Raw genomic sequence first — 23,881 nt, 5'->3', positions numbered from 1 at the left:
CAACCCGCAAAGAAGCGGCCGTGCCAGCAACCAACATGGCGGCCTTCGCTTCCTCCAGGAAGGCCCCTCCACCCCCTTTTTTAAAAAAAAGTATCTCTCGCCCTTTTCAGTCTCGTTTGGAGAGACGCCGACCGTCTTCCATCCCCAACTCCCCTTTCGCCGGCCCTCAACACTCGGCGTGAAATTCCCGGCTGCCCGCTCTCTCAGTCCCGCGGCCCGCACCAAAAATGGCGGAGGCGGCGGGCCCGGAGGAGGCGCATGCGCGAGCGCGCCTGCCGTCTGTTCCTGACGTCACTTCCTTTTCCGGATGTGGTGGGCTCGAGCTACGCTCCGGATTGGGGAGGGAGGGGGAGGGAAATGGCCGGAATGAGCCGCTGCAACCGTGAGGGGATCCCCGGGGAAGATGCTCGGTTAGTTTTGGGGGGCTCCGGTGGGGTGGGTCATGATAGGGAGGGGCCAGGCGGGCTCCTCACGCCCGGAACTCGCCTCTTTCCCCCCATTTAGGGGGTTCAGCCAGCAGCGGTAACCACACCTCCCATCATCCCCAGCCGTGGCTGTGGTTTAGGGGGGCCTTTGGGGGCTTTTGCCAGGCCAGCGTCCTCTAAAAGAGCTCGACTACAGGGCCCATCATCCCCCAAATTGGATGAAACCTCCCCTAACCTGCTTCCTGTTGAGTGGCAAGACCCATAATCCCCAGCCATGCAAATTCTGATGTTGGTTAAGCCCATCCACCATTCTCTTCCTTTTTTAGGAATTTAGGGATAGTGTGTGTGTGTCTGTGTGTGTATTGCATTAATAAATGAAGATAGATACATATATTGCATTAATAAATGAAGATACAAATATATATTGCATAAATATATTGCATTATATAGATTGCATATATCTATATATTGCATTAATAAATGAAGATATAAATATATATTGCATAAATATATTGCATTATATAGATTGCATATATCTATCTATATATATTGCATTAATAAATGAAGATAGATACGTATATTGCATTAATAAATGAAGATATAAATATATATTGCATAAATATATTGCATTATATAGATTGCATATATATATAGCTATAGCTATCTATATATATTGCATTAATACACGAAGAGAGATACATATATTGCATTAATAAATGAACATATATATTATTTATATTGCATTAATAAATGAAGATATAAATATATATTGGATAAATATTTTGCATTATATAGATTGCATATATATCTATATATCTATCTATATATATATATTACATTAATACATGAAGTAATACAGGTAGTCCTCGACTTACAACCGCTCATTTTGTGACCGAAGTTAGGACGGCGCTGGGGAAAAAAAAGAGATTTATGACTGCTTTTCACACTTACGACCGTTGTGGCATCCCCACGGTTATGTGATCCGAATTCGGACGTTTGGCAACGTACCCGTATTTATGACGGTAACAGGGTCCCTTTTGCAACCTTCTGTCAAAGTCAAGGAGGAAGCCAAGATTCACTTAACAACCGTGTTGCTAACTTAACCACATGATTGGGATTCGTTTAACAAACTGAGGCAAGAAAGGTCGTAAAACGGGGGCTAAACTCCCTTCACGAATAACCGCAGTCGTGACCAGAATTTCAGTCGTTAATCAAGGCAGGTGGGAGGTGAGTCGTGACCAATTTTATGACTTTTTTTTGCTGCTGTTCAAATTCTCTCTTTCTTTTTTGGTCTTTGCAGGGCTCCGTTGGGAAGTCTTTAGCTGCCATGTCCCTCTCTCCCACCATGCTACCATGCAAGAAGAGGAAAACCATCCGGGCGGATTCCTTTTCCGAAGCCCAGCCTCTTCCCATGGAGGCGTCTCCTTCAGGTGGGATCAGCCAGCTTGGTGATCACGAGGAAATCAACTCTCCTTTGACCGAAGGGGAGGAACCAATTATTTTATATTTATGGACCACCCTTTTCACATCATCCCCGATTCTGTAGTGGCCGTAAGAATAGAATAAAATAAAATTAGAATAGAGAATAGAAATTGAAATAGAATAGAATAGAGAACACAGAATAGAATTAGAATAGAATAGAATAGAATAGAGAATAGAAATAGAATAGAATAGAGAATAGAATAGAATAGAATAGAGAATAGAATAGAGAATAGAATAGAGAATAGAATAGAATAGAGAATAGAATAGAGAATAGAAATAGAATAGAATAGAATAGAATATAAAATAGAATTAGAATAGAATATAGAATAGAATGGAATATGGAATGAATAGAGGCTAGAATAGAATAGAAAAGAATAGAATATGGAATGAATAGAGGCTAGAATAGAATAGATTAGATTAGATTAGATTAGATTAGATTAGATTAGATTTCTTTATTGGCTAAGTGGATTGGACATATAAGGAATTAGTCTTTGGTGCAGATGCTCAGTGTACATAAGGAGAATGAAATACATTCATCAAGAATAAAAAGATACAACACTTAGTGACACTCAAGGTTGCTAATAAAGCTATCAACTTGTACCAGTAAACAAATAATATAAATTGAAAGATACATGGTTATAAGTGGGAAGAGATAGATACTAGGAAGGAAGAGAAGAAGAATAGGCAATACAGTCTTAGTAAATAGTTTGACAGCGGTGAGGGGATTATTTCTTTAGCAGAGTGATGGCATTGGGGAAAAAACTCCTTGTGTCTAGTTCTGGTGGGCAATGCCCTATAGCGTCATTTTGAGGGGAGGACTTGAAACAATTTATGTCTAGGATGTAAGATCAGCCCTTTCATCCAGTGGAGACCACCTCAATTTGCTTACTTTATGAATCAAATTCGTAGAGTCACACATCTCCCAAAGAACCCAAAACCAACATTGGACAGTGGGTGTGAAATCGAGTAAAACAACAACTGTAAAAATCCCACCTGAAAAGATTGATTGATTTATCGTGATGTTTCTTTGCCGTCCATCTCGTTTCAAAACAACTCCAGGCGGCCTACAACATTGGTTTCTTTTTAAAATTTTCTTTTTAAAAACAATCAGATTAATGACATGGGAAAGTGCGGAAGCTTGGCGAAACATCTTTCTATGTGGTGAAAAAGGTGGCTTTGCCCCACCTCTGAAAGTCAGCTCCTCCTTAGTTAATGCTGCAAATCGTGACTTGTGAATCTTCCCAAGAAATAAAATAAATGGTATTTTGACTGCTTTTTTCCTCCTTTTTCCAAGATGGCCCCCTTTTGCCCAAGTCAGAGATGGAACAGGAGGATGAAGGAGATGTTTCCCCAACTATGAAATCCGTGGGGGTCCCACAGAAGGTCGAGCCGCTTCAAGGAGTTAAGGAAGAAGCTGAGGAAACGAAACTTTTTATTTCAGTGGGTGAGTAATGAACAGGCCAGACACTCTAATATTTTTGTAACTCGAGTTACGACCACAATTGAGTCTAAAATTTCTTTCTTCCCCCCCCCCCCCAAGTTTTTTATTTTTTTATTTTTTATAAATATATCAAATCAATGAGTGAACACTGCGTCACTTGGGTGTCAATAAAACTAAAAAGGTTAATCATAGTTATTACATTCAATCAACTTATGTATTTCTAATAATAATAATAATAATACACATTTATATTAGGTTGCAGTCTATCATTATTCCACGTTTTCCCTTGTTATTACTTTCATCTTATCTATACACTAATATTCCCCCTTCTCTTATTTCTATCACTTATCCTAGCTTTTAATCATGTCACCCTTTATTAAAATACTTTTTCTTTCTTTCCTATCTAATTTCTAATCATGTCACCTACCTAAAAAAGAGAGACAGAGAGAAAAGGAAAAGCAAATCAGAACAACAAAAAAGAGAAGCCATCTGTCCATCGCCTCTTACCCGCCTTAATACTTTAATTGCTATGCTTTACAAGAAAGAGAGGGAAAAGGAAAAGGAAATCAAAACAATAAAGAAAATCATCTATCCATCGCCTCTTACCCGCTTTAATACTTTAATTGCTATACTTTAAAAGAAAGAGAGGGAAAAGTAAAAGTAAAACAATAATAAAAAAGGAAATAATCTATCCATCGCCTCTTACCGCTTTAATACTTTAATTGCTATCATTTAAAAGAAAGAGGGAAAAGGAAAAGGAAATCAAAACAACAACAAAGAGAAATCGTCTACCCATCGCCTCTTGCCAGCTTCAATACTTTAATTGCTGTGCTTTTCTTTTTTTTTACTTGCCTTCCAAATTCCTCTCTTAAATCTTTATCTCTGCCTGCGTCTGCTTCTTGGATTTTCAATCAATTGAGTCAAATTTCTGTTGCTAAATGAATTTGCAATCTCCCCCCCCCCCCCCCCATTTGCAGATGAACGAGAAGGAGGGAAAAAACCCAGGCGAAAGGGAGTTAAAAGGCAATGGGAAGGGAAGTCGCCCGGGGAAGACGAAGGAGGAGGAAGAGGAGGAGGAGGAAGGACTTTAGCTTGTGACCTCAAATTGGACGAAACCTTGGACCGGACGCTGGAAGACGGGGCGAAGCAGCACAATTTGACAGCCGTCAACGTACGCAACATACTTCACGTAAGTTCGGACAGCGGCTGATGGGATGGGGTCGGTCTGTGAACAAGGTCGTCCTCGACTTACAACAATTCCTTTATCGATTGTCCAAAGTTAGAGCAGCCCTGGGAAAAAAAGATGACTTAACACAGGTAGCCCTCGACTTAAAACCACCATTCGTTTAGTGACAACGCCACTGAAATTGACTGTTTTTCACACTCAACGACCGTTGCAGCTTAGCCGTGTGATCAAAATTCAGACGCTTGGTAGCTGACTCACATTTATGACGGTCAGCGTGATCCCCTTTCTGTGAACTTCTCACGACGAAAGCCCATGACGGAAATCTGGGTTCGCTTAACGACCGCGTGGCTAATTTAACAAAGGCAGCGATTCGCTTAGCAACCGTGGTGGGAGAGCTCATACCACAGGGGCAAAACTCCCTGGGCAAACGCCTCACTTAGCCACCGAAATACTGGGCTCAATCGCGGTCGTAAGTCGAGGACCGTTTCCTTGTGGCCGCTGGCCAAGATTTGGACGCTCGGCGTGTTACAACTTACGACAGTCGCAAGTCGTGTGTGATCACCCTTTGTAGTCTTCTCAAGCTCCCATTGAACCAAAAGCCGATAGGGGAGGCCTGATTTCCTTAACGACCGCATCACCTGCTTAATGGCTGCAGCGATACCCTTAAAACTGTGGCACAAACGGTCGCCAACCTTCTCTTTCCGTTACTTTGCAAGGGAGATTTGGGGCTCCGTGATGGTCGTAAGTTGAGGAATACCTGTGGTTGATTATTCCTCCTCCCTCCCCCCCCCCCCCCAAATTCTGTAGCCGCTGTGACTCATGGGGCTGGTTGAAGGCCCACAAGCGTCTTTTCCTGGCTTGGAAGTCATCAAGGTGAGAAACTCTTAATTTTTTCCCCCCGTCCCTGCAGGAAGTCATCACCAACGAGCACGTGGTGGCCATGATGAAAGCCGCCATCAGCGAGACAGAAGATGCCCCTGTTTTTGTGAGTCTGGGGGCCGTTGGAAGAGAAGAGAAGGGGGGAGGAAGCAATTTTCAGATGGGGTCTGTATCTCAGCAGGTCTAATCATAATTTAATTAAACAACTCTTTGCTCCATCTTTCTCTCTCTCTCTCTCTTCCTCTTCTATTTCTTTTTGTCTCTTTCGCTCTCATTTTTCCCCTCTCCCTCTTTCTTTTTCTCTGTCCTTCTCTCTCTTCTCTTTCTCTTTTTCTCTCTTTCCCTCTCTTTCTTCCCCTTTCTCTTTTTTCTCTCATTCTTTCTCTTTTTCTCTTTCCTTCTCTCCCTCCTTCTTTATCTCTGTCTCTCTTTCTCTTACTCTTTCACTCGTTCTTTTTCCCTCTCGCTCCCCATTTGTCTCTCCTCCTTTTCTCTCTTTCCCTTTCTTTCTTCCCCTTTCTCTTTTTTCTCTCATTCTTCCCCTTTCTCTCTTTCCCTCTCTCCTACTTTCTTTATCTCTGTCTCTCTTTCTCTTACTCTTTCACTCGTTCTTTTTCCCTCTCGCTCCCCATTTGTGTCTCCTCCCTTTCTCTTTTTCTCTCTTTCCCTCTCTTCCCCTTTCTCTTTTTTCTCTCATTCTTCCCCTTTCTCTCTTTCCCTCTCTCCTACTTTCTTTATCTCTGTCTCTTTCTCTTTCTTTCTCTTACTCTCTCATTCTCTTTCCCTCCCGCTCCCCATTTGTCTCTCCTCTTTTTCTCTCTTTCCCTCTCTTTCTTCCCCTTTCTCTTTTTTCTCTCATTCTTTCTCTATTTCTCTTTTCCTCTCTCCTTCTTTCTTTATCTCTGGCTCTCTCTTTCTTTCTTTCTTTCTTTCTTTCTTTCTTTCTTTCTTTCTTTCTTTCTTTCTCTTATTCTCACTCATTCTCTTTCCCTCTCGCTCCCCATTTGTCTCTCCTTGCTTTCTCTCTCTTTCCCATTCTCTTTTTCTCTCTATTTCTTTCTCTTTCTCTTTTTTCTCTTTCCCTCTCTTCTTTCTTTATTTCTGTTTCTCTTTCTCTTATCCACTTTCTCTCTCTCTCTCTCTCTCTTTCTCTTACTCTCTCTCTTTCTTTCCTTTTCCCCCTTCCCCCAATTCAGGAGCCCAAAATGACACGGTCCAAGCTGAAAGAAGTGGTAGAGAAAGGGGTGGTAAGTAAAATATAATAGCAGCTCATTCGTTCGTACCTATACCTACATTGTGGGGTTTAAAAATATTGATTTCTATCCCGCTTTTATTATTCTTGTAAATAATTCAAGGTGGTGAACACCAAAAATATCCCTTCCTCCTCCAATTTTCCCCTCGACAACAACAACCCTGTGAGGTTTGTTGGGCTGAGAGAGAGGGACTGGCCCAAAGTCACCCAGCTGCCTTTCACGTCTAAGGCGGGACTAGAACTCCCTGTCTCCTGGTGATTGGCCCAAAGTCACCCAGCTGCCTTTCGTGCCTAAGGCGGGACTAGAACTCCCCGTCTCCTGGTGATTGGCCCAAAGTGGCTTGCTTTTGTTTTATTTATTAATATTATAAGATAAGGCAACAGATTTCCCCTGTTTTCTCAAACGGCTTGGATAAATGTGGGGCCCTTTTTGGAAAGTTCTAATTATAAATAAATCTAAATTATAAATCTAATTATAAATGAACGCACGAATGAACTGGAGGCAGGTCCTGCGTAGAATTCACTCCATTATTATTATTATTATTATTATTATTATTATTATTATTATTATTATTATTATTATTATTATTATTAGTGTTTGATGGCAGAGGGTGCCAATCATACTTCTTGCCTCCTCAGGTGATTCCAACGTGGAATATTTCTCCCATCAAGAAAGCCAACGAAGTCAAGGTGAGCCCTCTTGAGATCTTTTTTTGATCATCGACTCTGGCAGGACTTTTATTGTCCTTTTAAACGTTGGGAGTAGAAGCCCATAAAAGAATCTGAAAAATGCAGGAATTTGCTACGCTCGTAGGGATGGGTTCGCGAATTCTTTTCTCTGTGGGGTCCTCGGTGCTCTTTGAGCTGGGTGATTTCCCTGCAGACGTTTCATGACCCTACTAGGTAATGCCATCAGTGCTAGAAGGAAATGGGGGTTGTGGAGAGGAGGCGTGGGGGGAAAGGAGGAGAAGGAGAGGATGGGAGGAGGAGAAATGAGGGGTCCTTGGTGTTCTCTAAGCTCTGTGGTTTTCCTGCAGGCGTTTCATGACCTAACTGGGTAACATCGTCAATGTAGAAGGGAAAGGGGTTTGTGGAGAGGAGGAGGAGGATGCAGAGGAGGAAGAGAAGGAGGGGGAGGAGAATGTCTTTATGGCCTTTTTGGCTCTCTGAGCTGGGAGGGTTTCTTGCAGACGTTTCATGACCCAACTAGGGAACACCATCAGTGCTAGACGGGAGGAGGGTTTGCAGGAGGGAAGAGGAGGAGACTGTGGGGTCCTTGGTGCGCCCTGTGCTTAGCTCTTTCCTTGCAGACATTTTATCACCCAGCTAGGGAACATCATCAGTACTAGAGGAGAGAGAGGTTTGCAGAGAAGGAGGAAAAGAAGAGGAGAACTGTGTGGTCTTTGGTGCTCTCTGAGCTTGGTGGTTTTCTGGCAGACGTTTCATTACCCAGCTAGGTAACACAATCAGTGCTAGAAGGGAGTGGGGTTTGCAGAGAAGAGGAGGAAGACTGTTTCCCTTGGTGCTCTCTGAGCTTGGTGGTTTTCTGGCAGACGTTTCATGACCCAGCTAGGTAACACTAGAAGGGAGAGGGGTTTGCAGGGAGGAGGAGGAAAGGGAGAGGAGGGGTTTGGGGTCCTGGATTCTCTCTGAGCTTGGTGGTTTTATGCCAGACGTTTCACCACCCAACTAGGTAACCTCATCAGCGCTTCAAGGAAGGGTTTTTTTTTTTGCAGAGCAGAGGAGAACGAGAAAGGGAAGGATAGTGCTCTCTTGAGCCGGATTGCTTTCCTTGCAGACCTCTCACGGCCCATCTAGGTAACGGCATCAGTGCTGGAGAAACCACCAACCTCAGAGACCCCCCCCCCCCCCCAGGACCCCACAAAGAGTCTCTTCCATAAACTCTTTTAAAGTTTTGCAGGATGGGAAAACCCGAAGATTAAATTAAATTAAAATTCACCCTCTCTGCCTTGCCCGCTCCACCAAGCCACGAAAGCGCCTCCCTCCCTCCCACCAACCGCCCTCTTTTCTCTCTGGGAAAACTCACCTTTCTGCCCTTCTTCCTTTTTCTTGCCCCCCCTCCCTCTTGCCCATCGCTGCAGGCCCCTCAGTTCGTCGACATCCCTCTCGAAGACGACGATTCGTCCGATGAGGAGTACCAACCGGAAGAGGACGAAGAAGATGAAACGGCAGAAGAGGTACGCTCTACAAGTGCAGAGGGATGGAGTGGGCAACTGAATGGGGGGTGAATGTTTTTACTGGCCAGATGCCCTTCCTGTCGCCAGTGGAGAGTTTTTTTCCCCCCAGCAGATACATGCCCAGAGAGAGAAATATCTGCCTCTACCTAGCATCGAACTCACGACCAGGGGAGTCAAACTACTAGCAGCCATAGTCAATAACACACAAGCACACTCACACCATCTGATTCCTTGTTTCTTCTCTCTCCCACCCCCCCACCCCAGAGTTTATTGGAGAGCGATGTAGAAAGCAACACCTCGTCCCCCCGGGGGTCCAAGCGTTGTCGTTGGAGACAGTCGGATACAGTGGAGACGGACGAGGAAGGCGGGCCCCCCTTGGAGGTAAGCGCTTCCTCCATCCTCTGCTTTCCTCCTTGCTCTGGTTGTTTAGCGGAGCACGGCCGCCGTTAAGTGACTCAGGCAGTCCTTAAGCAAATCCGGTTTTCCCCCTTGAGTTTGATCCGGCTGGGAAAGTTGTATCAATGGCGATCCAGTGACCCTGGAATGCTGCCCCCGTCGTAAGTGTGAAACACGGCACTAAGTCACTTCTCCCTCCCCAGTGCCGTTGTAACTTTGAATGGCCGCTAAAGCGAACGAGTGTCAGTCAAGATCTACTTTTACGGTGTTCCCAAGAAGACGAGTTGTGTGTCACTTTTTTCAGCACCGTTTTCGAACGGTTGTAAGTCGGGGAGTACGTCATATACGATGGAGGTCGTCCCCGGATGCCAAGCGTTCGTTTAGCGACTGTCCAAATTTGCAATGGCACCGAAAAAAATTAAGGGAAATGTGGAAAAAAATTCACATTCGACTTACGAATGTGTTTCACACTTGCGACCGTGGCGACATCCCACGGTCAAGCGATTTGCATTCGGATGCTTGGCCAGCGACTCACATTTACGACGGCCGCAGTGTTTGTGTCACGCAATCCCCTTTTGCGACCGTCGTTCAAGCCGAGTCCACGGGGAACCTCGGATTCGCTTAACGACCGTGTTGCTAACTTAACCACTGCAGCGACTCCCTTAATCAGCGATTCAACCGGGGCGAAGGGGGTGATTTTATTAGGTTAATTCATTATTATATGACTTCTTTTAAGTTTTTAAGAAGCGTTATTATAGAGTTTTATTGCTTTTATATAGGAGGTTTTACATTCTTGTAAGCTGCCTCGAGTTGCCATGGGTGGATAGGCGGTAATATAAATCTCCCAAATAAATCAATGAAATGAAATAAACACAGTGAGAAAAGGCAAGGCTCCCTTCGCGAGCATCTCACTCGGCGGCATAAATTTCGGGGCCCCGTTGCGGTCGTAAGCGCGAGGACTCCCTGTAAGGAATGAGCTTAGAAGCCTTTTAACGACTCAGCCCCTAAGCTGTGCCAGTTTCTCTTGTCCAGGCCGAGAAGGAGACCAGCCCTCCTGCCCAGCGACACATCAGCGCCGAGGTCATCCCTATGGGCCCCCCACCGCCCCCCAAGCCCAAGCAGAACAAGGACACCGTCTTCATGGAGAAGCTCCATGCGGTGGACGAAGAACTGGCCTCCAGCCCCGTCTGCATGGATGCCTACCAGGTAAGACCTACCAAATATCTCTCCCCCAAAATGAAAGTTTTAGGCTGCATCAACAGAGGGATAGAATCAAGATCAGGTGAAGGGTTAATCCCACTTTATAAGGCCTTGGGAAGGCCACACTTGGAATATTTGCATCCAGTTTTGGTCACCACGATGTAGAAAAGATGCGGAGACTCTAGAAAGAGTGCAGAGAAGAGCAACAAAGAGGATTAGGGGACTGGAGACTAAAACATATGAAGAACGGTTGCAGGAACTGGGGATGTCTAGTTTAATGAAAAGAAGGACTAGGGGAGAAATGATAGCAGTCTTCCAATATCTCAGGGGTTGCCACAAAGAAGAGGGAGTCAAACTATTATCCAAGGCACCTGAAGGCAGGACAAGAAGCAATGGGTGGAAACTAATCAAGGAGAAAAGCAACTTAGAACTAAGGAGAAATTTCCTGACAGTTAGAACAATTAATCAGTGGAACAGAAGTTGCCTCCAGAAGTTGTGAATGCCCCAACACTGGAAGTCTTTAAGAAGATGTTGGATTATCCATTTGTCTGAAGTGGTGTAAGGTTTCCTGCCTAAGCAGGGGGTTGGACTAGATGACCTCCAAGGTCCCTTCCAACTCTGTTATTCTATATTCTAGGGCTAAGCTCTCACTCAACCCAGCCTCGCCCCCACTCTTATTCACAAAGGCATCCATTGAAAGAGAATCTCAAATAATCTGAATGAAATTCAACCACAGATTTTTTTCTCCTTGTCTTTGCTTCGCTCGAAAAACGTTGGACAGCTTCTGGTGGCAAGCTCTTCCACTGGTTAATTGTTCTCACTGTCAGCCTCTTGATGATTGGCCAAAAGTCAACCGGCTGCCTTTCGTGTCTAGATGATTATTCGTTGTGAATGGGAAATGCTTCCATTGCCAGGAATTTTTTTCACCGCCTCGTTCTCACCTCAATAAATCTCGTTAAAGAAGACTGCGGGAACTGTTCTCGCGAGAACCTCTTCCAACGTTAGACTCTCACTTTCCTTCCCAGCCTCTGGAAGACAGCTTAATTGCCTTCCGTACCCGATCCAAGAGACCCCTGAAGGATGTGCCCCTCGGTCAACTGGAGGCCGAGCTTCGGGCTCCGGATATCACTCCGGACATGTACGACCCCAATACGGCGGACGACGAAGACTGGAAGCGATGGCTGGGCGGGCTGATGAACGACGACGTGGAAAACGAAGGCAAGTTTGAGGTGGAAGACGATGAAACTTCGAGTTTGGGTTTTACTGATGAGACCAGGGGGCTGCAACCTGTGGCTCTGGAGCCACATATGGTTCTTCCATCCCTCTTCTGCTCAGCTCCACAATTGATAGGGCTTTCAGTTAGGACAGGTAGAGGAAAAAGGACGCTGCGCTAGGAGGAGACTCCTCTATGGTAGGGGAAACTGGACTTCCGGTCGGCTCCAGAATTGAACGGAGGGGCTTCCGTTTAGGACTTTTGTGGCCCTTTGAGTGCTTAAGGTTGCCGACCACTGGATTAGGCTGATTTTTTTAAAAAAAAATAGAAATGGCTAGTTTGTATTATTCTGTCCCAAAGGTGCGTTTTTTTTCAGGAGTCAACTGGGCTTTCTTGTTTTTTTTCTTTTTTAAGTTTTTTATTAGATAAAGATTAGAAAACATTGGAGACAGTGCGACATTTCTGGCATAAATGTTTCCATGTAGTGATTTGATCTTACAACGATTGCATTTTATATGCATTACGTAGGTAGGTATAGTCAGTCAGATTTCTCCTCCGTTGATCCTTTCTTTTATACGATTACAAGTACATATCCAATTCCTACCTGTCACACATTCTTAATCCCACATTTCCCAATTCTTAACTTGTCTCTGTTTTTCTATCCTGTCCTTTTCCCTTCATTTCTAACCATTTGTCGCAGATTTTGTGATATTCCGTCTCGTTTTTGAGTTCTAGAGTCAGCCTGTTGCACGTCAGTATCTTATTTATTATTTCTTGTTCCGAGGGAGTCTCTTTATTTTTCTATTTTTGGGCAAAAACTTGGTTCTTTTCTTTTGAAGGCGTTTCGCTTCTCCTCCAAGAAGCTTCTTCAGTTCTGACTGGAGGTGTGGGGAACGAAAGATGCAGGCAGCTGGTCATTTGCGACCCTTTTTAGAGGGTCGTTGAGGCCACTTGGAGGTTTCTCAGTGTCCCCGTGGTCAGGTGATCCAAATTCAGACACTTGGCAAACTGACTCATACTTACGATGGTTGCTAGGTCTCAGAGCGGGTCATGTGACCCGCTTTTGCAACCTTTTAACAAGCGAAGCCAGATTCACTTAATGGCCGGGTTACTAACTTGTCGGCGGCAAGGGATTCACTTAACAGCAGTGGCAAGAAAGGTCGTAAAACGGGGCGAAGCTCAATTAACAAATGTTTCACTTAACAACAGAAATACTGGACTCCATTATGCATTTAATTGAGGAATTTGTTCCTTGCATTTAAAGAGAAATTTGCATTTTCGCCTGGTTGGGTCGTTTTTTCCCGAAGCATCGAAAAAGGAAGAATTATCTTGTTAGGATAACTGCCTTTTTTCCCCTCTTCTAGATGAAGCCGATGATGAGGACGATCCCGAATATAATTTTTTGGAAGATCTGGATGAACCCGACACGGAAGACTTCAGGAACGACCGTGCCGTCAGAATCACAAGTACGTTCCCCTTATCTACAGCTAGTCCTCGACTTATAACCACAATACAGCCCTATCTATTTATCTATCTATCTATCTATCTATCTATCTATCTATCTATCTATCTATCTATCTATCATCTATCTATCACATCCACCCATCTATCTATCATCTACCTAATCTATCTGTCTATCTAATCTATCTATCATCTATCTATCTACCTATCTATCTATCATCTATCTATCTATCTATCTATCTATCTATCTATCTATCTATCTATCATCTATCTATCTAATCTATCTAATCTGTCTAATCTATCTAATCTATCTATCTAATCTATCTAATCTATCTATCTAATCTATCTATCTATCTATCTATCTATTATCTGTCTATTATTCTCATCTAGCTATCTAGCTAGCTATCATCTATCTATATAATCTATCTGTCTATCTATCTAATCTATCTATCTATCTATCTATCTATCTATCTATCCATCCATCCATCCATCCATCCATCCATCCATCCATCCATCCATATCTTTTTATTATCTCTTTATCTATCTACAGTGTCTATCTGTCTATAACTTTGTTAAACAACTTTTCAGATGTTTTTAAGACGTAGAGAAGTCAGGATACAGGTGATTTCACTGACTCCCCCCCCCCCGTTTTGTGTCCCGCAGAGAAAGAAGTGAACGAGCTGATGGAGGAGCTGTTTGAAACGGTGAGTCTTCCCAGCCCCCCTGTTGGAACGAATCCAAGGGAAGTCGCTAGTCCTCAAGGGAACCATCGCTCCCCGTGTTGTAAAAATCTATGCCTGCTTGTCAACTCAATTATCCAAATTCAGTTTCAGGATGAAATCGGCTTCCCCAATGTGGAGGATGATGGGCTGGAGGACGAAGAGGGCACGGCTGAGGCCCGGCCCAATTTTAATACCCCTCAGGTGCTCAGGTAGGACAGCCTCACCTGCCCTTTTATATTCATGAGCCTTCCCCAGACTCCAGGACTGGCCCAGGTTCCTCCCCAACCTTCCTCCCTGTCCGAATCAGCCGCCAGCTATGCTGGCCTCTGGTGGGACACAACACTGGGAGTTGAAGTTCCACGGAGCTTCTCCTGGGCGCTGCTTGGAGAATCCAAGCATGGCTTAACTTTGGTCCCTTAGCCTTGAGACTGAGTTAGAAAAAGCCTCCTCTGGCTAGAAGACTGCAGTTTTTTTTAACTCAGTTGAGCCTTACAGAGGTCTCCTTATCTGTGGGGCAGGGGGCCCGAAAGGACCGGCGACCCTGTTTGGGAAGGGAGATAGAGTAAAATTGGCTGGGCCTTCGCCTCCCTTCTCGACTGAGCGGTATCAGAAGCGGATGGCAAGATCACCTCTGCCTAGCTACAACCGGGGAGCCGGGATTTTCCACCTTCCCAGAGGGAGACCCCTTGTGGAGTACTGTGGAGCCGTTACCACGGCAACTCCACCGCTGTACGGTAGGAGCCATTTTACGGCCGTACGGTAGAAGCCATTTTCAGGCACAACAGGCTGCATCATAACAGAACACCCCCCCCCCCACACACACACACACAAGGAGTGTTAGAGGTGTCTTACCCCCACAGTGTTTTTTTCCAGAGAGTAAGTCATCTGTGTACCAAGTTTGTTTGAAAATGCTCCAGGCGTTCCAGAGTTATGCTGGGGGACACGCACACAGAGACACGCTGGGGGACACGTACACAGAGACATAGCTGCTTTTTACATATGTATGTATGTATGTATTGTGTCACAAACTCTGGTATGCCCAAATATGGGAGGGAACACACGGCTTCCACTTTCTGTCCTTCGGCTGGATGGTCTCCTGGAGTGAGCCGAAAGACAGAAAAGGGAAGCAGTGTGTTCCCTCCCATATTTGGGCATACCAGGGGTTGTGACACAATACATACATACATACATACATACATACATACATACATACATACATACATACATATTAAAATTAAATGTAATTTCATGAGGTTTGGGGAGGGACCCCTGCTCTAGAAGGACCCCGGTTCTCTGGAGGAGGGAGAAGAAGCAGGGCACGCGGTGGCCGGCCTCCCCAAAAGTGGTACCACCAGCCCCATCTACACCTACTTGCTGCAGGTTCGAAGAACCCCTGGCCAACCTGCTGAACGAGCAGCACCGGACGGTGAAGGAACAGCTGGAGCAGCTGCGGGTGAGGAAGTCCACCATCAAGCTGCCTCAGGAGATGGAGAGATCCAAGCTGCGGAACGAGAAGGCGGCTCAGACCCTGGCGCTGGACGCCGGGCAGAGGAAGAGGCTGCAGCAGCAGATGCAACAGGTTGGGGTCCCCGTTGCCTCTGGTTCTCGTTTGTTTTTTTGGGGGGTGCCCTTCCTCTACCCGGCTTCCCTTCGCCGGAGGGATTCTCCCCATTCCACAGGGCGCTGCCCCTAAGCTTTAGCTCTTCCGACCCCGGGAGGGTGTTGTTTTGGGAACAGGTTGTGTGTGTGTGTGCTGACCGCTGACCTTCTCTCCCCGACCGTTCCAGCACGTCCAGCTTCTGACCCAGGTTCACCTCTTGTCCAGTTGCAACCCGAGTCTGAGCTCCGAGGCCAGCACTGCCCGGCTCTTCCTGGTAAGGAAGATGGGAATATCTGCCCTGCTTGCTTGAACCTTCTTTACTCTCTCCTTCACCCTCTGGAGTGATTTTCACCCTCTTTTCCCCCCACTTTCCCTTCCCCAGAACGAGTTGGAAAGCTTTGCCAAGAGCTCCCTCCTCCTCAGCCAGCCTTCCAGCCCCGGGTTCCAGACCTCCTTCCAGCCTTTCAACTTGAAGGAATCTCTGCAGCTGATCAAGGATTTCCATGCTCAGGTCAAGATCGAGTGGAGCCCCCGCAAAGCCGTCAAAAAGAACAGTGAGTCCGCCCCTCTCTTAAATTTAGATAATTTAATAATGATTTAAAAACCAGGCGATAACCCGGAGTTGCCCGGGTATTTATTTATTTATAGGGGGAAAATATCCAGACCGAACGTAATTTTTAAGGTTGGACTTTCCCCCTTACCAGAGGGAGCCCCCTTGTGGAGTACTGTGAAGCTGTTACTATGGCAATTCCACTGCGCTGTACAGTAGAAGCCATTTTACAGCAGTACGGTAGAAGCCATTTTAAGGCACAACAGGCTGTATCTTAACAGGACACAGACTCCAAGGGGCGTTAGGGCTGTTTTACCCCCACAGTATTTGTTTCCAGAGAGTTAAGTCTTCTGTGTGCCAAGTTTTGTTGAAATTGCTCGAGGCGTTCTAGAGTTATGCTGGGACACTCTCTCTCTCTCTCTCTCTCTCTCTCTCTCTCTCTCTTCCCTGGTCCTGAACGTTGCAAGGAAGGAATTAAAAACGATTATCTTCTTCTCTTCCAATATTCTCTCTCGATTCTTTCACACACACACACTCTCTGTGTCTCTCTTTCTCTCTCTCTTTCTCTGTCTCTCTCTCTCTCTGTCTCTCTCTGTCTTTCTTTCTTTCTCTCTCTGTCTCTCTGTCTCTTTCTCTCTGTGTGTGTGTCTCTCTCTGTCTCTCTCTCTTTCTCTCTCTCTTTCTTTCTTTGTCTGTCTGTCTGTCTGTCTGTCTCTCTCTGTCTGTCTCTCTTTCTTTCTCTCCCTCTCCCTCCCTGATCCTGAACGTTTTTTGAACTTTGTAAGGAAGGAATTAAAAACGGATTCTCTTCTTCTCTTCCAATATTCTCTCTCTCTCTCTCGATTCTTTCAGTGACCGATTTTGCTTGCTTGCCCAAACAAGTGGCCTGGATCTTGGCCACGCGGAGAGTTTTCCTGTATCCAGAGCTGCTGCCCACCTGCTCCTTCAAGGCCAAAACTCCCCGGGACAAGATTGTCTTCACCAAAGGAGAAGATAAGTACGTGCGTCCGCCTTGCTTAGCAGCGGAAATTCCCTTCCAACTCTTGTTGTTCTGTTCTGTTTTATCCTTCTATTTCTATTCTAATTCTATCATCATTCTAATTCTATTCTAATTCTATTGTATTCTTCTTTTCTGTTTTATTCTTTTATTTCTATTCTAATTCTATCATCATTCTATTCTTATTCTGTTTTATTCTTTTATTTCTATTCTAATTCTATTCTGTTTTATTCTTTTCTAATTTTATCATAATTCTAATTCTACTCTTTCTTATTCTGTTTTATTCTTCTATTTCTATTCTATTCTAATTCTATTCTAATCCTATTCTATTCTCTATTCTGTATTTCTGTTATTTCTATTCTATATATTGTCCTGACTAACTGAATACCTGACTAACTGAATACCTGCAGTAATTCACTTAACGACGGAAGCAAGAAAAGTGGTTAAATGGGGACAAAAGGTTCACTCAACTGTCCCGCTTAGCATCCGAAATTATCGGCTCAATCGTGATCATAAGTCGAGGACCATCCATCTGGGTTTCCTCCTTAAAAGATGGAGGTATTTTTTCCTATGTTCCCCACCCACCCCAGTCCTTCCTGACTCTAACCATCCTCGACTTTACGACCACAAAGTCAAGAATCCACGAGAATGTTTGTTAAGCGAGCCCTGATTTCACAAGATTTTCCCCTCCATCATTTTTAAACTAATCACTGCCGCCGATAAGTTAGCGACCTGGTCGTTAAGTGGATCTGGCTTCCCCGTGGACTTCCGTTCTCACAAAAGGTCGCATAAAGGGGATTTACAGGACACCACGGCCGTCATAAATGCGAGCCAGGCACCTGAATTTTGATCCCAATGATCATGATAGGGACGATCGTAAGGGTCTAAAAACGTCCTAAGTCCCCCTTTTTTCCGCCAGGGCTGTCGTAACTTTTGAACGGTCACTAAACAAACTCCTGCAAGTCAGGGACTACCGTATGTCCCCAGCCCTTCCTGACTCTCTTCCTTGTTTCAGCTTGTTGGCGCTGGGGCTCAAGCACTTCGAAGGCACGGATTTCCCCAAGCCCCTCATCAGTAAGTACCTTCTGACAACCAAAACCGCCCACCAGCTGACGGGACGAATCAAGAACCGGAATATGAACCGTGTCCCCGACAACATTATCCGGGTCAGTTTCCACTCCCACCTTCTTTTCTGGGGCAACCACGTTAAAGTCAACCGTGTGTCAATTCCTAAAGTCGTTACGGTGAGAGAAAGGGGGTGGGGGAGCTCATTCCTCGCCTACTTTCGGCGAAAGTCATCCCAGATTACCGCAGCAGGCTCGGGAGGGGTGCACCTCATTGGCAAATGTGATTTACGACACAGACTGAGGGGAGGGAAGGAACGGGCAAAGTTCAGCGATAATTCAAACGAGGCTCAGATCTGAACTGCCAAAAACGTCTTGCCAAAAAAATGCTCCTAATAAATGACTAGTTTTCTTCCGAAGTTTGGGCCGGGGCTCGTGAATCAATTAGGGCATTTTTGGGAAACCTGACACCTGTGGTCTGTTGAGGAATTCCCACGGGGATCTCTCTCTCTAAAGGAGATCCTCGATCAGCCAAGGTCAGGGTTGTGCCCAAAATGCTTTTTTTTTTTCAAGAGGCAATTGGATTTTCTGAGGTTTTTTTTCTTTTTCTTTTGAAGACGTTTTGCTTCTCATCCAAGAAGCTTCTTCAGCTCTTACCAGGTGGTGGGGGATGGAAGGATTGATCCTCCTTGCAGACAGCTGGTCGTTTGCATCTTTTTAGAGGGTCGTTTGGAGGTTTGTCTGTGTCCTCGGGGGTCACTTGAGCCTTCGACACACCCATTTGCACTACTCAAAGTGACCTTGAGGACACAGAACTCAAAGTGGCCTCAACAACCCTCTAAAAGGATGCAAATGAATATAAATTCTTCTCTCTCGTCCAGATCCTGGTTGATTTAGAAACCAGGGGCTCAATTGCGGTCATACAATGAGGACTGCATCTCTATAGATCAGTAGGCACGGTCAGAAGCCCGATTGAGCTGTTCTTTTATCGGTTATTTCCCCCCCCCCGATCTTATCGCGATGTTTAGTACTACAAAACCACAAAGCAACTTCCGGTTTTGCCCCATCTTTGCGAGGAAATTCAACCCGGAGAGTGGAAGCCCCCCGTGGAACAGGAAGAACAACGGTTGCCCTTCTGGTTAAAGGTAAAAAGTGTGTGTGTGTGTGTTTGTGTCAGTTTTTTGCATAAACTCAAATCCAGAAGCACACACAGATAACTGATGCAGCAGGTGTCAGGCCTGTAGTTATATTCTTTCATTACAATTTCCCACACACATAATCATATATATACAATACACACACACACACACACACACACACACACACACACACACACACATATATATAATTTCTTCTTCTCCTTTCTTTTTCCCAGGCCAGCATGCCCTCCATTCAAGAGACCATAGAGCAGCAGCGCGCTAGAGCAGCCTCCCAGGGCCCCGACGCGGATCCCAAGGCGGGAAGCCAGGCGGCCGATCCCGCCAACCCCGAAGCCCCTCTGCACATGCCCGAGGGCCTCCAGCTCATCCTGAGACCTCTGAGCAGCCGCTTCTGCCGCCGGATTTGGCGATGGCAACGTCCGGCTGCCGGCAAACCTTTCCTGGTCCAACCGAGCCTTTGCTTGCCCCCGGCCGGGACGGGCGGCTTCATCAAAATGAGCGCCAAGCAGCCCCTGCCTGCCACGGCTCCCAGCAAATTGGCAACTCGCGTCTCTCCTTTGTCCCAACCCGCCTCGCTGGTCCGGCCATTGTCGGCCGTGCCCCACCTGAATCTACCCTCCGCCCTGAGCCAGGGTGCCCCTTTTGAGCTTCAAGGGGTCCTCCCCACTCAGCCCTCGGCCCCCCGTCTGCGTTTGGCCCCCGCTGTGCCCGCAAACGTGGTCTCTTCCCTTCCCGTTGCTTTCCACCCCAAAATGATCCTCCCGGCTCTGCCCGCCAACCATGCCCGGAAGTCTCCCCTGCCGAGGGGGTACCAGAAAAAGAAGGTGCCCAAAGTCGCTCCTTTGCTGAAGGCCGCCCCGTTGCTTCATCCAACCCCCGTCATCTTCACCGTTCCTGCCGGGACGGTCAAAGTCTTGGGCATCGCCAATAGCTGCAACGTACTGCAGCCGCTTTCCGCCACCCGGGCGGTTTCGACCCCGCAGCCCATCCCCATCACCACGCTGTTGGTCAACCCCGCGCCCTTCTCCTGCCCGCTCAGCCAGCCCTTGGCAGCTTCTCCCGCCCTTCCCTTGGTGGTCGCTTCCAATTCAGGCTCTACCCCGGCGTCCGCACTGGTCAAAGATTCGGATAAGTCCACTTCACCGCTCAACGTGACGTCCGCTGGGGACGCACCAGAGCCCAAAACGGGCCCAGAGGAAGCCCCTGGAGGCCCGTGGTCGTCTGATCTTAACTCTGCGCTCCGGGCAGAACCTCCCGCTCAGGGTTACGTGGAGGTGGGCGAAGGCAGAGCTCCTGAGGTTTTAGCCCCTGCTCCCTTCTCCCCCACGGCGGAGTTAGGAGACCTGGTCAAGGTAGATTTGGAAGCCTCAAAAGAGACATCGTCTTCAAACGCAGACGCCGTCCCCCCAAATCCAACCCCAGACAATTCTCCGATGAAGGAAGAGCTAATTTTGGACCTCGGGGAAGGCCTGGAGGTTGAGACGGCCTCGGGGGTGAAGAAGGAGCTGGAAGATGGCTGCGAGGAGGAGGAGGAAGAAGAGGAGACCGACAACTCAACCGGCAATTCAGCCGGCCCACAAGCGGCGCCTGCGACAGACGAAGGAAGTCACGCTTCTCCCACTAGCCTTGGCGGCCGCAGCCCCGCGTTGGATGCCGGCAGCTCCTTGGGAAAGGCGGAGGAAACGGGGAACCGGCCCGAAGGGGCGGCGACGGCCGGCCAGGAAGGAGGAGGAGGAGGCGGCGGCGAGAAAGACGGGCTGGAAGAAGAGGAAGAGGAGGATTTTGATGATTACATCCAGGATGAGGAAGACGAGATGTCCTCAGCTTCCGAGGAATCGGTGCTCTCCGTGCCAGAACTACAGGTAAGACCAGGGTGGGGCTTCCTGAATCCCTCCTGAATTGCCTTGACCCTTATCTTAGGTCTTTAAGAAGTGGTTGGACAGCCCCTCGTCTGGAATGGGATAGGGCTTCCTGCTTGAGCAGAGGGTTGGACTAGAAGACCTCCAAGGTCCCTTCCAGCTCTGTTATTCTGCTATTCCTTTCTCCTTCCTTCTTTTCCTTCCTTTTTTCTCTCTCCTTTCTCTCTTCTTTCTTTCTCTCTTTTTATCTTTTTCTGTCTCTCATTCCCTCTCTCTCGCCTTCCTTCCTTCTCCTTTTCTTCTTCCTTTCCTTCCTTTCTTTTCTCTCCTTTCTCTCTTTTTATCTGTTTCTCTCTCTCGTTCCCTCCCTTTCACCTTCCTTTTCCATCACTGAATGTTTTTAAGAAGAGATTCAACAGCTACTTGGTGTAGGATCTCCTGCTCGAGCAGCGGGTTGGACTAGAAGACCTCCAAGGTCCCTTCTAGCTCTGTTATTCTGATATCCTTCCTTTCTTCCTTTCCTTCTTTTCTCTCCTTTCTTCTTTCTTTCTCTTTTTTTATCTGTTTTTCTCATTCCCTCCTTCTCGCCTTCCTTCCTTTTTTCCTTCCTTCTAGTCCAGCAGGGGGGCTGGACTAGAAGACCTCCATGGTCCCTTCCAGCTCTGTTCCGATCGATTGATCTGGCCCCAGCTGAGGGTCAAAACTTTTAATCGATCAGATCCTCAAAGCAAATCTACTCACTTATGGAAAGCTGCTCCTTCTTTCAGCCTATAAATCGATGTAATCGCAATATGTTCTCTAGGTCAAAGGCAACTTTCATTTCTCATCGTTTTAATTTGGAGGGACAGATAAGGGGGCGCAGGGCAAAGTGGGGAGGGGTCTTGGATTGGCCCTGATCCAACAGTGTGCTGAATGTGGCCTCCGACGTGGGGCGGGGTGTCTTCAGGAGACCATGGAGAAATTGACCTGGCTGGCATCGGAGAGGCGGCTGAGCCAGGAAGGAGAATCGGAGGAGGAAAACTCGCAGGAAGAGAACTCGGAGCCGGAGGAGGAAGAGGAGGAGGAGGAAGAAGGGGAAGGAGAACCTCTGGAGAGCCGACAGAAGGAGGATGAAATGGCCGACGAGATTGTGGGCCCGGGAGACGGGACGGCTTCTTCGCTCGCCTCAACCTGCCCAGCGCCGACGGTGGAAGCCAGTAGCAGCCCTCCAGGTGAGCTTTCTTAAAATTGGTGGGTTTCATCTCCCTTCCGATAAGATCGGAAAATCACAAAAGATGATGAGACAAAACTCCGCTCTGGCAACAGGAAAGGCATCTGGCCATTGAAAACACTCTGCTAGCTCCATTCAGTTCCCCAGGGTCCACCCCACAAGGGATCAGGGGGTCATTAAAAGGAGGTAAATCAATAGAAGGGACCTTGGAGGTCTTCTAGTCTAGAATAGAGAGTGCTACAGTGGCCTAGAGGCGGAGGTCTCACCTCACAATCAGGAGGCTGTGAGTTCGATCCTAGGTAGAGGCAGATATTTCTCTGGGCACAATAAGAATATATCTGCCAAACAAAACTCCGCTCTGGCGACAGGAAAGGCATCTGGCCATTGAAAAACACTCCGCTAGCTCTGGAGCCCCACCGCGGTTACTCCATAGTGCCCGAGAGACCCATCCTCTCTCGATCTCCCATATCTTTCGCTCTGGCTGCCTTGTCTTAGGAGAGAACCCCAAAACCGCCGCCAAGAGCCGGGCGTCCCACCGAGCCCGGGCCAAGCGGGGCCGTGGCCGCACCAGCAAAGACGCCTCCAAGCTCCTCCTCCTTTACGATGACGACATCCTGGAGAGAGACCCCCTACGTGAGCAGAAGGACTTTGCTTTCGCCCAGGCGTACCTGAACAGGGTAAGGAGAACGACGGCTCGAGCGGTTAGTTAGAAGGTTGGGCAGGGAGTAACTACCCTTGCGTTCGAGAGCCGCCGTGGGAATGGGTTGAGTTCTCATCCTTTGCTCCAGCTCCTGCTATTGAAATCGAACGGGACTGAGTTCCCAACCACTTTGCTTAACCATGGAAATTCCGCTCCCGATTGCAGTCGTAAGTAAAGGACTTTATGTCAGACATTAGTGAGGCAGAAGAACAGCTGGAGCCTCTTCCCAATGTGTGCATGCGCAGAGGTGCCAGACGAAGGGAGCAGCTAAAGAACAGGGGTCGACTTGGGAAGAAGGTCACAGGTGGACAATGAGTGGCCCCTCCCAGAGGGAATAAAAGAGGAGCGACAGGGGAGTGGAGCTTGCAGGAGGCAATTCGGTCGTTAGATTCCTTTCAGGAGTGTGAAGATCTGTCCCTGAATCTCAGAGACTCTGTGCCCAGAGTCTTCCCTTGCACAGCACCTCATTTGGACAATATTTCCATGGCAGCTTTCCAAGCTAGATAAGGTCTGTGGTCATAAATACACCTTTGAAAGACTGTTTGCCAGGCCTTGGCTGAAGGTGAAGGGGAGGAATTCACATTCGTTTAACGAAAGGGATTTTGTCGGGACCAGGACTCTGCCTCGTGCCTTTTGGGGGAGCCTCGGTCAGAACCTACCCCCACCAACTAACACTTAATTCTTGTTTTCACCCCACAGGTACGCGAAGCTCTGCAGCTCGTTCCGGGCAAATACGAAGAATTCCTACGCAACATTTACGAATTTGAGAACAACCTGCAAAAGCAGACGGCCGTTGACCTCTACGCCCGGCTACGGGTCATCCTCCAAGATTGGCCTCAACTCTTGACTGATTTCGCGGCCTTCCTGTTGCCCGAGCAAGCTCTGG

General features: G+C 47.0%; 1 protein-coding gene across 1 annotated transcript in view; it reads left to right on the top strand.

Moving 5' to 3' along the window:
- Positions 1 to 324: 324 nt before the first annotated feature.
- Positions 325 to 23,881, top strand: part of GON4L (gon-4 like) — a 30,980-nt gene continuing 7,423 nt past the window's right edge. The window contains exons 1-24 of the mRNA XM_081968128.1: positions 325 to 410; positions 1,726 to 1,855; positions 3,202 to 3,351; positions 4,326 to 4,537; positions 5,445 to 5,519; positions 6,610 to 6,660; positions 7,305 to 7,355; positions 8,768 to 8,863; positions 9,128 to 9,244; positions 10,292 to 10,465; positions 11,485 to 11,677; positions 13,037 to 13,138; positions 13,797 to 13,837; positions 13,961 to 14,064; positions 15,236 to 15,434; positions 15,643 to 15,729; positions 15,838 to 16,009; positions 16,858 to 17,002; positions 18,018 to 18,168; positions 19,095 to 19,211; positions 19,442 to 21,088; positions 22,032 to 22,296; positions 22,791 to 22,972; positions 23,695 to 23,881. The exon at positions 23,695 to 23,881 is cut by the window's right edge and continues 11 nt beyond it. Of these exons, the coding sequence (XP_081824254.1) occupies positions 1,753 to 1,855; positions 3,202 to 3,351; positions 4,326 to 4,537; positions 5,445 to 5,519; positions 6,610 to 6,660; positions 7,305 to 7,355; positions 8,768 to 8,863; positions 9,128 to 9,244; positions 10,292 to 10,465; positions 11,485 to 11,677; positions 13,037 to 13,138; positions 13,797 to 13,837; positions 13,961 to 14,064; positions 15,236 to 15,434; positions 15,643 to 15,729; positions 15,838 to 16,009; positions 16,858 to 17,002; positions 18,018 to 18,168; positions 19,095 to 19,211; positions 19,442 to 21,088; positions 22,032 to 22,296; positions 22,791 to 22,972; positions 23,695 to 23,881 (4,621 nt within the window). The 5' untranslated portion in view covers positions 325 to 410; positions 1,726 to 1,752. The remainder of the gene's footprint in view (positions 411 to 1,725; positions 1,856 to 3,201; positions 3,352 to 4,325; positions 4,538 to 5,444; positions 5,520 to 6,609; positions 6,661 to 7,304; positions 7,356 to 8,767; positions 8,864 to 9,127; positions 9,245 to 10,291; positions 10,466 to 11,484; positions 11,678 to 13,036; positions 13,139 to 13,796; positions 13,838 to 13,960; positions 14,065 to 15,235; positions 15,435 to 15,642; positions 15,730 to 15,837; positions 16,010 to 16,857; positions 17,003 to 18,017; positions 18,169 to 19,094; positions 19,212 to 19,441; positions 21,089 to 22,031; positions 22,297 to 22,790; positions 22,973 to 23,694) is intronic.

Source organism: Natrix helvetica (assembly GCF_964273705.1).
Source record: "Natrix helvetica genome assembly, chromosome: 16".
NCBI classification, from domain to species: domain Eukaryota; kingdom Metazoa; phylum Chordata; class Lepidosauria; order Squamata; family Natricidae; genus Natrix; species Natrix helvetica.
The sequence above is the reverse complement of the archived record's forward strand: the minus strand, read 5'-3'. Positions and strand labels throughout refer to the sequence as shown.